The 12,280-nt window shown below is 54.8% G+C and overlaps 2 protein-coding genes across 8 annotated transcripts in view; one reads left to right on the top strand and one right to left on the bottom strand.

The window, feature by feature from the left end:
- The window catches only part of CDH23 (cadherin related 23), a 176,130-nt gene that overhangs the window by 123,060 nt on the left and 40,790 nt on the right, over window positions 1–12,280 (top strand). For all 7 annotated transcript variants that reach the window (XM_015633531.2, XM_015633529.2, XM_015633536.2 and 4 more), the window contains exons 21-27: window positions 535–642; window positions 1,799–1,988; window positions 2,786–2,931; window positions 3,257–3,476; window positions 4,277–4,429; window positions 5,430–5,543; window positions 6,728–6,876. In XM_015633531.2, the coding sequence (XP_015489017.1) occupies window positions 535–642; window positions 1,799–1,988; window positions 2,786–2,931; window positions 3,257–3,476; window positions 4,277–4,429; window positions 5,430–5,543; window positions 6,728–6,876 (1,080 nt within the window). The remainder of the gene's footprint in view (window positions 1–534; window positions 643–1,798; window positions 1,989–2,785; window positions 2,932–3,256; window positions 3,477–4,276; window positions 4,430–5,429; window positions 5,544–6,727; window positions 6,877–12,280) is intronic.
- On the bottom strand, window positions 7,872–8,967 carry C6H10orf105 (chromosome 6 C10orf105 homolog). Its single transcript, XM_015632439.2, has one exon. It carries the CDS (start codon window positions 8,965–8,967, stop codon window positions 8,551–8,553), a length of 417 nt encoding a protein of 138 aa, XP_015487925.1. The 3' UTR covers window positions 7,872–8,550.

Here is a 12,280-nt window from a genome sequence, read left to right as displayed (position 1 = left end):
CCTGCTCTTGTCTTTGCACCTCCCACCCCCTGTTACCGTACTCCCTCCTCATTTATTTTTGGGGTTTTTTGTCTGTTGCTTTTTACCAGTCACTTGTATTTTTCCTTCCTTTCCTGCCACATTCCCAGTGCATCCTCTCTCCCACTGATTTTCACCCCCTCTTCCAGTGAGGGAGCTGCTTGAAGACACACCTTGTGCCCTGTGGTTGTTCCTAAGTGTGATAAACACACAGGAGCAAAACCCAGTTCAGCTATGCCAAGGAGCCTTGGCTGCAAACCCTCAGGATGTCGATTATTTTTGCAGTTTTTCCCTCCAGAAACACAGAATCACAAAACCCATGGAATAACTCAGGCTGGAAAAGGTCTCTGAGAGGACCAGCCCAGGGCTAACCCACATCCCCAAGTGCCACAAGTACACATCTTCTAAATCCCCTGAGGGACGGTGACTCTGCCACTGCCTGAACCACGTGTGGGCTACATCCAGGGGACATTCCACACCTCAGGGGACAATCTTTGCTTCCTTGCTCTCTGACAGGTGAACATCACGCTGCTGGACATCAATGACAACTACCCCACCTGGAAGGACGAGCCGTACTTCATTAACCTGGTGGAAATGACGCCCCCAAACTCGGACGTCACCACGGTACGTGTGAGGCGAGGCGATGGCTGTCCTGAAGGGTTGGCTGGAGCAGGGGGTCACCTCCAAACCGGGGTCACCTTCAGCCCAGCAGCATCTTGCAGAATTCCATTCAAAAGCCCACCATCCCCTGTGTCTCTTCTCCCTGGTGGGACTTTTTTTTTTTCCTCCAAATTGTGTGGATTTTGGCCAAATCCTCCTTTTCTTAGCCTTGCCTGCGACCTCCTTCAAGGACCTCTCTGAAAGACTTTGATTTAGAGCCTTTCAAGTCCCTCTGGCGAAATAAAAGAGAAGAAGAGGGGGAGGCTTCTATTCCATCACGCCAAGAGAAAAATGACGGGAACAAAATGGAAAATAAATGAGGGAAAAGCGAAGAGAATCCACAAAATCATATAAGAAGGAAGGAAAAAAAAAAAAAAGAAAAAAAGAAAAAAAAAAGAAAAAAAGAAAAAAAAAGAGTTTTTTTTTTTTAAGGGGGAGAAGGGTCTGGCAGTGCTGCCCGAGCCAGAGCACAGTGGTTTTGTCTCCTTCAGCCCTGCTGCTCAGCGCCAGCTTGAAGTCATCTTGCCTTTGACAAGCGAATTAGTTGCTGGGAAAATAATTATTTTGTCACCGATCCGATGTAAATTCAGCTGCAGGACAAGCAGCGGGAGCTGGGGAAGTTATGAGGGCAATCAAATTGGGGTTTTTTTTAATGTAAATGTCCCCTGTAATTAAAAACGTCACAGGGAGAACAATAAAGCACAAAATATCTGGCGTGGAGGAGAACTCCACCAAGGAATTATTCCCAGCATTCCTGATGTGGCAGCACAAGTTCCTCAGCCTGCCTCTTTGTCCCATTCACTTTATTTTTCCAATGGGCCCTTGATTTTTAGCTGGTTTCATTCCAAAGGAGGAAAACCCAGTTTGGTTGCCACGCGTTTTTGTCTTGTCACGCCATTACCTCCTGTGCTCACAGTCCAGTTTTGGGGAGATTTAACACCACAGCAGATGTCTCCAGGGTGCAAACTCCCTGCAAATGTCATGAAAATACGGAGCTGGATGGAGGAAGAACTTCTTGCTGCTGCTGGTGCAGGGAGGCCGATCAAACCTCCGTGGGGACTCCCCACGGGAGTTGATTCCCAGCGCTCTCCTGTAATTTTGTGCTGTTCCCCCACGGCAGGTGGTGGCTGTAGACCCAGACCTGGGGGAGAACGGCACGGTGGTGTACAGCATCCGGCCTCCCAACAAGTTCTACACCCTCAACAGCACCACGGGCAAGATCCGCACCTCGGGCGTGCTGCTGGACCGGGAGAATCCCAACCCCCAGGAGGCCCAGCTCATGCGCAGGATCGTGGTGTCCGTCACCGACTGTAAGCTTCTGTCCCACACTGACTGCTTTCACTGTGGAGCTGGACCTTCCCCAGCCCGATTTTGCCTTTATGACAAAGTCTCTTCTATTTTCTTCTCTCCCGTTGTGAGCAGGAGTGTTTCTGAGGTCAAAAAACGGGAGTAGCTTTAAACCTGCTGCTAAAACAAGCTAGGAACCCCTCGAAATGTGAGCGCAGTCATTCATGTAGCAACCCTGAAAATGAGCCTGAGAGGCAGGAACTCTCCCTCCCCTCAGCCTTGCTCCACTGGCATCCCAGAAAATCAATTGAGCAGGTGAGGGAAACAGAGCTGATGGGCTTTTCTCTGGAAATATTGCAGTAGGGAAACTTTCCTTAGGCAAAAAAAAAAGGTAGATATACAAAGATCATTCTTTATTTTCAGGACAAAGGGGAATAAACCAAAAGAGGAGTCAATGAGATCAGGTGTTGGGAGGAAATTCTTTAATAAGAAGGTGGTGGAACAGGTTGCCCAGAGAAGCTGTGTCTGCTCTAACCCTGGAAGTGTCCCAGGCCAGGTTGGATGGGGCTTGGAGCAACCTCGTCTAGTGGAAGGTGTCCCTGCCTGTGGCAGAGGGCTGGAATTAGATTATCTGTAAGGTCCCTTCCAACCCAAACCATTCTAGAATTCTATCTAATTGTCCACCTGTGGCAGAGTGTTCATCCACAACAAAGCCATCACCCCATCCTGCACTGCTGTCTGCGTGGGGGCTGAGGGCTCCCTTTTAGGGGAAAGGGGTGGAAACAACTCAACCTTGAGACCCCATTCCTGGCCTCCACAGGTGGGAGGCCACCCCTGAGAGCCACCAGCAGCGCCACAGTTTTTGTCAACCTGCTGGACCTGAACGACAATGACCCCACTTTCCAAAACCTGCCCTCTGTTGCCGAGATCGCCGAGGGCCTTCCCGCGGGCTCCTCTGTCTTCCAGGTGAGCGTGTCCCACTGCTGGCACTCCTCACGCCAGGAGCTGCTGCTGTCACTGCCATGGCTTCTGCAAAGGGGGGCTAGCAACACCTCCTCTCCCTTCTCTTCATCTTCTCCATCTCCTCCATCCTCTCCATCTCCTTCTCTTTGCCATGTTCTAGCAGTGGAACGGGGGGAATGCAGGAGGGGTTGTGTGTCTTTACTCCGAGGGCTCACTCCGGGTGGGGAGGGTCCTCAAAGGCCATTTCACCCCCACATCCCAGGGCACTCGGGATTTCTCTGCCGTGGCTCCCACGGGCAGGAGACCATCAAGGTGCTCTCCCCACCAGGTCGTGGCCATCGACCTGGACGAGGGCCCCAACGGGCAGGTGTCGTACCGCATGCAGGTGGGCATGCCCCGCATGGATTTCCTCATCAACAGCACTGGCGGGCTGGTCACCTCCACAGCCGTGCTGGACAGGGAGAGGATCCCCGAGTACTTCCTGCGGGTGGTGGCCAGCGACGCCGGCACGCCCGCCAAGAGCTCCACCAGCACCCTCACTGTCAAAGGTGGGTGCCCCGAGACCCCACGGTGACCAGGACCTCACTGGAGGAGGTGCAGCTCCTGTAGGAGACACACTGAGGCCTGGAAACAGGATCAGGTCTGGCTTTGTGTACAGCAGGACGTAGGGACGGCTCCCATCCCCACAGGCTCCGTGTCTGCCATAAGCAGAGATGGGGAAAACCTGTTGTTTCTGGCAGGGCCCCCCAAATTCTCTAGGTTTTTTGGGGTTTTTTTTCTCCATTCCCTCATCCCCAGTGTTGCTTTTTCTTTTGCTTCAGCATGTGACTCCCATCAGCTGCGTGCCTGGGCAGCCCACGCAATCCCAGTTCAGAGCTGGAGCCTTACTGCGTGGCCTGTCTTTAATTTAATGCCTCACTGTTCACTGGCCTCGTGCAAGTCTAGTGCTGCAAAAGGATAAGCATCATCTGGAAATAAACTGACCCTGGATTGTCCTCAAGCCTGACTTTGGAAAAGAACTTCCTGGTCCTGTACCTTCAGAGATCTCTGCCCAAGAAATACTGAGTTTATATTTAAGCCCCAGGTTTTCCTTTGGATGGTGATGGAAACAGACTTGGTGAACTTGAATTTCAGTGATGTAGTGGTTTTTTCGCTGTGAGGAGGGTGACCTGTGTGAGGGTGACCTACAGCCACTCCACAGGCACCCCAGTGCACAAATGTCAGGGAGTGTCGGGCAGAGCATCCCCTGGGATGCTGAGAGCAGCAGGCGGGAGGTTTGGGAGCCCAGCCTGGCATCTGCAGGAGGGGCAGCCCTGGCAGCACACTCAGCTCTGCTCCCCCTTTTCAGTTCTGGACGTGAACGATGAGAACCCCACCTTCTTCCCCTCCGTCTACAACGTGTCCCTGCCCGAGGACGTGGCCCGGGATTTCAAAGTGGTCCGGCTCAACTGCACGGATGCCGACATCGGGCTGAACGCTGAGCTCAGCTACTTCATCACAGGTGTGAGCCCCATGCAGAACGGGAACTTTGGTTGCACAGGATGCCCCAGACCTCGGCCAGGGTGTTCTGCACTTCAGCACTGCCTTTCCCAGCCCCTCCAAACCTTGTCCGGCATCGCCCTCTGCTGAGCAGCCCCGCTTGGCTCCCGGCCATGCTGACCACTCTGCTGACCCCCAGCATCCCTAGGAAAGCATGAGGATGGGCAGAACACGGCTAGGGAGCAGGGGCTGGGGTGGCTTTCGTGGGTGTTTATGGTTGGAAGCCATAAATGGAGTTTTGGGGCATTTTCATAGCCCTGTGGGCAGGTGGGGTTGGGTGGGCAGCGCCCAGCTCGCTCCGCAGCTGCAGCACCCCGCAGCAGGAGCCTGGGGAATCCCCTGGCCACGGTTTGACTTGCAAACTGCACACTGAGCCCTCAGGAAGAGGGTGAAAACAGAAGTGTCACCAGAGAGTCATTTTTCCCACAGCAGCAGCCTGCCCTCTCATGTAGCGGCCCCTCCGGCCTCTCCGCCAGTGAAACGGGGCGTGTTGTCCCACAGCTACCACGACTCACGGGCACAGTTACCCCAGTTTGCCTCCACAGCATTCAGGAAATGATTCAGCTTTTCCCACAGCCATTGGATTTTTCCTGTGAGGCAGAGGGAAGGAGCTCTGCCGGGGACATGATACGAAACCATCCTCGCACGGCTGGGCTGACCCCGTACCCAGGCCACAGAATCCAACAAAGTCTCCTCAAGCTGCAGCAGGGAAGGTTCAGATTAGACACTGGGAAAACATCTTTACTGAAAGGGTAGCCAGGCATTGGAACAGGCTGTCCAGGGAAGTAGTGGATGCTTCATCCCTGGAGGTGCTAGAGGTCAGGTGAGACACGGCTTGGAGCAGTCTGGTCTAGTGTGTGTCCCTGCCCGTGGCAAGGTGCTGGAAGAAGATGACCTTTAAGGCCCCTCCCAACCCAACCCAAACCATTCCAAGTTTCTACCCTACTTGTCCTTCTCTGCAGGTGGGAACCAGGATGGCAAATTCAGCGTCGGCTTCAGGGACGGGGTGGTCAGGACAGTCGTGAGTCTGGACAGGGAGACCGTGGCATCCTACACGCTGATCCTGGAGGCCATCGGTAAGGATTTCCCAGGGATCCCATGGGACCGCTGCCACACAGACACGTGTGGTGGCTGTGCAGGTGTTGAGCTCCCTTGCAGGTGTGCCAGAGCTCCGAGGCACCCTGCAAACCAGAGCCTGTGCCTGGAGTTAACATTACACAGCCCGTGTGAATTAATACATCCCATCTCCATCATCACTTCTGAAAGAGGGTATTTTCTCCTCTCGGGTTTGCCCAGCCCCAGGGCTCTCCCTTTCACCCAGGGAAGGAAGGCCTCCTGTTTCTGAGAGGCTCCACACTGTCCAGGGCAGCCCTCCACCCAAAAATGCCAACGCCACAGCATCGCTGCCCTCACACCATGCCAGCCCTTGGCTCTGTGGCTGCTGATTAACCCTGAGCCACCTGGCACAGGCAGAGGGGTCCGTGTGCCAAACTCAGCTTGGCTGTCACCCCCAGAGCTTTATGCTGATGTGCCTGTTCACAGATGACTTGGATGTCCCTTTGGAAAGGAGGAATAAGTGGCCTGGACAGAAATGTTGGGGCATTGCAGGGGCTGCAGCAGGAATGCTGCCCTGCCTGGGCACTCAGGACTGGATCCCAAGGGGCAAAGGGTCCCCCTTCGGTGGGATCACACCGCCTGTGTTTTCCCAGATCCTCCCAGCTGGGTGGGTTTATCGCTCCCTGCAAAACAGGCATGTTGAAAAATCCAACCCCAATCCACACTTCCCAGTGCCTCATTCTTCCTGGCAAATCCAAGAGCCGTGCTGCCATGTCCTTGTCTATTGAACATCAACCCATCCTGGTGCTCTTTGGCTGTGAGCTATGGGCTGCTGCTATGGAAAACTCATCAGGCTGTCTTCATCTCCCAAATCCCTGGCCTCCAGCAGTCCCTTCATGTGGTGTATGGAATTGCAAATCCTCTCTAATGATCACTTGCATTTCTAGCCTCACTGGGCTCCATGGCAGAGCTTGGGGGTTGTTTGGCTTTTCCTTTTTCTTTCAAAACAGCAAGGGAGAAAAAAAAAACAAACCGAAAAACCTAAAAACCCATGGTTCAGTGTGGGATTTGAAAGCTGCAAAAAAGATGAAATGTTTTACTTTAGAAATCTTTGATCCTGTTATTTCAGCAGGCACGGCCTGAGCACCACCTGCTCCAAGAGGAGGTGGCTGAACCTCCCTCCCTCCCTTTCCTCTCCCCACAGACAATGGTCCCACCGGGAACCGGCGCACCGGGACTGCCACCGTGTACGTGACTGTCCTGGATGTCAACGACAACAGGCCCATCTTCCTGCAGAGCAGCTATGAAGTCAGTGTCCCCGAGGACATCCCGGCTGCCAGCAGCATAGTGCAGGCACGTGGCCCTTCCCCGGGGACCCTGGGGTGGGAGGTGGGGGTCCCCCGCTAACTGTGCCCTGACCGTGAGCTGCTGGAAGCCCAGGGAAGAGATTTTTCTCTCCTGTTCCCTCGGTGAGATGTGGTCTTGCTCATCCACTCCTCTGCTGTAGTCCAGGCTGTGAGTGCCAGGGAGAAGGCAGCAAAGAACAAGGGAAAATTAAGAAACTCACCCCATTTCTGCAGAGGGTGAGAGGAGAAGAGCCAAGCTCTGTGCTGGTCAGGCCGCTTTGGCTACATCCCTGCTTTCTCCCTCCTCCCAAACAGAGATCTCCATGGGGAGGGAGAAGAGTGCCTGTAAAGAGATGCTCAGAGAGGGGGGAAACCCTCAGAGAGAGAGAAAAACATTTGGGCTTTGCTTTCATTTTTGTTCCTCTTTGAGGGAGCGGTGGGCAGAGCTGAATGGCTCAGTGAGCACCGAATGAATGCGGGCATTCACACAGGCTCCGGGGCCTTCCAGCATCCCTTCAAACCCTGGGCTCTTCTGGAGCAGGCACCAAAGGCTCTTTGCAGAGGGCCCTGGGAAGGCTGCTCCTGTCTTCAATACCTCTGCCGGCACGGGGAAAGGGGCAGCTTTGTCCCTGGCTGCGGAGGGCAGGATGAGTCACCGGCAGAGAAGAAAGGAGCCTTTTGCCTCCTGCAACAAAGGTTTGCTGGGAGCCGCGTGTCTGCTCCACAAGGGATCCTGTGGTTCCCCGTCACCTGTTGTGCCATGGCACGGTGTACCTGATGTCTCTGGGATCAGACATCAGTCTGCAGTCCCAGGATGGAGCTGTGTCCCTAAACAGGACTCCTAAAATTGAGCCAGTTTGGCAAATTGGAGGAATGGAGGGAACTCGAGTCCTACTGGCTCCAAGTGCCTTTTCCTAGAACCTGCTTCCCTAAAGAGGGGGGTGTCCTTGGAAGTCCAGGGCAAAAGAGAGGAAGTAATGGTGGGAAGATGTTTTTCCACAGAACAGCATGGAAGAGAAACAGAAATGAGCCATCACCCAGCTTTGGTTTAATTTACACCTTCAGTGTGAACCATTTGTACAGGAGGCCCCTCCCTTCCAATGGATCCCCACATCCCCAGGGCAGCAGGAGAGTCTCTGAATGTTTCCCCATCCCTTTCTCCCAAAACCAGGCAGACCAGGGCCAGAGAGCAGGAATGGGAATGCCTTGACCACAGCAATCCACAGCCCCTGGGATGGAGAGGGGTGACAGGGACCAGGCAGCACCTGGGGGTACGAGCCTCCCTCCAGCTGCTCCGGGGGCAAACCTCCACTGAGGTGGAGCAGGTTTACCCTGGGCTGCCTCTCTTCAGGTGGCCAGGTTGCTCCCACTCTCTTCCAGGCTGTTTGTTCAGGTGGAGCACAACTTGCACAATGTTTTCCAAAAGAAATGAAGCAGCAAGGAATTTTTTTTTTTTGGATGGCCCGGTGGTAGCTGTGCGTGGGTGCAGTTTGGATGCCTCCACCTTCCCTGGCAGGAAGCAGTAACCTGGAAAGCATTTGGGAACCTGACACTGCAAAATCTCCTCACAGAGCCACTGCCTGGAAAGGAGTTGCTCAAAGGGTTTCTGCTGGGTTGTGCAGGATACAAAGGGGTGCTTGAGAAGGGAGCCAAAAGCCTGGGGAAGAGCAGCAGGGCAGGATCACATTTTGGTGGACTCCATGATGTCCCAGTCCTGGCTGGTGGAGAAGCTTCTGGGACGGGTGAGCGGGCTCTGAGACACCATCTGGCTCCTCCTGAAGCTGCTGATGGAGCACCTCAGGGAGCCCAGACGCTTCCAGAGCCTCAGCTGGGGCTCGCTGGCATCCACGGGGTGGTGGGGCAGGCACTCCTGGGGGCTGGAGAGGGACCGGCCCAGCGCTGCTGGCTTGCAGAGGGTGACAAAGATGAGGAGGGTGGCCAGGACCAGGAAGATGCAGGCGAGCCCGACGATGATGGGCAGCCAGTCTGTCACCTCAGGGGACGTTGCACTGGGTGGGACCGGCTCTGTGGTGGGAAGCAGAAGCCCAGGGAGAGGCGGGGTGGGAGAGGTCCCATTGCCAGAGTCCTCTGTGCTCATCTTCCCTGCAGTGCAAGGTGACACAGAGAAGTGGCACAGGTGATTACCACGTGGGAGTTGGACAGACAGCCACCCTCTGGTTAAACCGAGGGATTCTCATCACACCTTGGTGTCCCAAATCCTCCCAGCTGTGTTCTCAGTTGCACAGGGGGACAGGAGGTGCCCATCTGGTGTCCCCCACAGAGGTGGGGCTTACACTTGCAAAGCATCACCCTGAACCGAAGTGCAAAACCACCTGGCAAAGATATCTGCACTATTTACGTGTGCTACCGTGGCCCCTGGAAGGATGCTTTTAGGGAGCACACTCACATTCCATGAAGATTTTCTGGAAGAGATAAACATCCATGTACTACAGAAAGTTCAAAATCCTCCCCCCAAGCTGCTGAGGTTTGGCTCTCCTCTGTTCCCCAGAAATGCAAAGTGAATTGAATTGGCTGTCATTTGGGGGTTTTGTGATTATTCTCCCAAAGAAATCGGACAGCTGTCTGAGCCTGTGCCCTGGTAAGTCCCCTTCAAGCTGTGGTATCGTATTAGCACTGTCTTTATTATTTTGCAGGGGTGAAGAGCAACACCCTCACCCTACTCGTGCCAAAAATCCTCGTGTCAGGCATTTTGCTGACCTGCTTTCAGGCTCAGACATGTCACAGGTGATGCAAACCAGCTTCCCAAAGCGTTTGCAGCAATAGCTCTTGCCTAACACCTGGTGGAGACTGTTCTCTCCTTTCCCCAGCGGGTCAGATCCTCCCAAGAGCGTTTTTGCACCCACTTTTTTTTGCTCACATGCCCCCCTCCCCAGCCCCAGACAGTCTGGCAGCTCTCCAGGTGGAGATGAGGAGGTGAGGGTTGGGGAAATCCTGTTTGTGCCAACCCTCTGCAATGCCCTGTGTGCTGGAGGTAAAGCTTTCTTATGCTGGTTTTCCTGTGGAGATGTGGGAGAGCTGTCTAACTGCTCTGTGGCTGGGCAACCTCCCGGTAAACCTGGATTTGGATTGAGACAATTTAAGATTTTAGGAAGGGATGCAGGGGCTGCCAGGGTCTCTGGGTCTGCTCTTGCAGCCCCCATCCCAAAGCCATACAGGTGTGTGTAAGGCAGCAGCCGAATATTCACCACAAAACATCCCAAAAGCAGAGAGAAGACTTCAGTGGCATGGTTTCAATCACTAAGGGCGTGTCAGCCTGCACAGGGCTTGGGGGTCTTTGGGGAGATGCTGCTGTTTCCATGGGTCAGAGTCAGATCTGTGCCTGGAAAAGTGGGAAATGCAAAACCTCCGTGTGCCTTGCAGGCAGTCCCAGGGGCTGGGGCTCTTGTCACCTCCTCCACAGTGATGTTTTCACCTCCCTCCACCCCAAAACCACTTTTTTATCCTTAGCTAGCTCCGTCCCTTCCCCTCAGCTTTGGGAACAGAGCAGCAGTCCCAAGGACCCCTCTCTCCATGGACAGGCTCCTCTGTGCTGCCCAGGCACCAAAGGCAGCAGGCAGGGCTGTGTCCCACACCAAAGGCAGCCTGAATCAAGGTTTCCACGGCTACCTTCGTGCTGGCATGTGTTCAGCGTGGTGACCTTACACTGTTCCTTAAGAGCCAGCCGGGAGGCGTGGACAATTCCTGCAAGGCTGTTTTTGCTCCCTTGCTCATGGCTGCAGAGTTGGTATTTAAATTCACTTGACAGTGTTCCATAGAAACCCATCAGGAGGGATCTCACTGATGTTTTCCCAGGCTTTTGCAGTCATTCCCTGTTTTCCTCTTGCTCCCCATCCAGCCTCTCCTCACACCCAGCAGAGCTTTCACAGCCCCTTCCCAGCATCACTGTCCCACCCAGGCTCCATATTCCTCACCCTGGTGGGTTAAAAGAAAATTTTCCTGTCCTGGAAATCCTCCCCAGAGGTTCATCCCTGTCTGCTCAGCTCCAAATATGACACATGCCCATGAGATCTCGGGCTCCAGCACTGGCCACCAGGCAGATGAGGTTCAGAGAGGGGGGAAAAAGAGAAATTGCAAAAGGAAAAACACCCCTGAGAAGGGTGGAAAGGAAGCAAAAAAAATAAATTAATTAATTATTCTCATGTATGAGCAGCAGAGAGGGTTATTCTGCCCAGCACCAGGCACTGCCCCCTGGGCTGGCCCAGCTGCCTGGTTTGGCAGCTTTTCCACCTGCTCTCCCTCCTTTTCCTCAAACTCCTGCGAAGAAAAGGCTGTTTTCAGGCACTGCCTGTGACACAGCTCCCATGAAAAGCAGCTCTCATTCCCCTCCCCAGCTTGCTTAGCAACACTTTTCCTGGAGCTCCCCGACTTTTCCCGATGTGCTAAATCTTTCCAGCGGCTTGCAGGAGGAGGAGATGCCGGGCAGTACCAAACACCCGGCTGGTTGGGTTCCCAGAGCTGTCAGGGATGCTGCTCCCCATCACCCTCGCTGTCAAACGCCAGAGCTGCATCCCCAGGACCTTCCCCTCTCCCATCACCGGGAGAGACGGAGCAAGGCGACTGGGCAGGGAGGGAGGCTGCAGGACCCCCCGCCCACCCCAAACTTTGCATCCTCACCCATGTTTAGCCTTTTCTCCAGGCTGAGAGCAGCAGCCAGGAGTCTGTCTCACCCCTGGGGGTGGCCAAAGGGGCCAGCAGTGCCTTTGCCAAGGGGGTTTGGGCTCCCTACCTGTCACCAGCCGGGCTCTGCCTCCAGCACTGCTGCCTTGCCGCCTCTCCCACTGCCTCTGCCGGCTGCCAGCCCCCTCCTCCCTCTGGGGAGGGTGGCACAGAGGTGGCAGCCGGGCTGGGGACAGCCTGAGCCAGCAAAGCCAAGGGGCCCTGAGCCCCTTCCCGGGCTTTGCCAGCGCTGTGTCCTGCTGGAGCTCTGTCCCTTGCTGGGGTCGAGCCCCCTGGGATGTGTTTCCTCAGGATTTGTCCCTGTAGGGTGACTAAGTGGTACGGCCGAGGGGGTGGCACCTGCCTTCCACATGGCTGCTCCCCCTTTTCCCTGAAAATCTACTATTTTCCCATTCTTTTATTGCCCCTGCTCATCCTTTTCCAACACCTTTCCAGCAGCTGGGGGGGTTGGAAGGGGGCTGTGGCATGCTGGCTGTGCCACAGAGGGATAAAATGGGCTGGAGCTCAGCTCACTTGCACAAGGTGCTTTCCACCTGCAGCAGAAAGAGCTTTCCTCCCACTGCTGGCCCTGCAGTGCCACAGTTCTCCCGAGTTTGGGCGGTCTGTCAAAGCACCACCTTTCCTTTGGCACCTCAGCAGGTCAATCCAGCAGCAGCCAGGCTTTCCTCAGGCTGCAGGCTGGCAGGAGAACACCTTGCCTTAATGCAATCAAT

Source organism: Parus major, chromosome 6 (genome assembly GCF_001522545.3).
Source record: "Parus major isolate Abel chromosome 6, Parus_major1.1, whole genome shotgun sequence".
In the NCBI taxonomy this organism is placed as follows: Eukaryota; Metazoa; Chordata; class Aves; order Passeriformes; family Paridae; genus Parus; species Parus major.
Note: the sequence above shows the minus strand (reverse complement) of the source record. Positions and strands in the feature narration are given on the sequence as shown.

Coding starts and splice junctions, on each gene's coding strand:
- C6H10orf105 (XM_015632439.2), bottom strand. CDS start 8,967: ATGAGCACAGAGGACTCTGGCAATGGGACCTCTCCCACCCCGCCTCTC.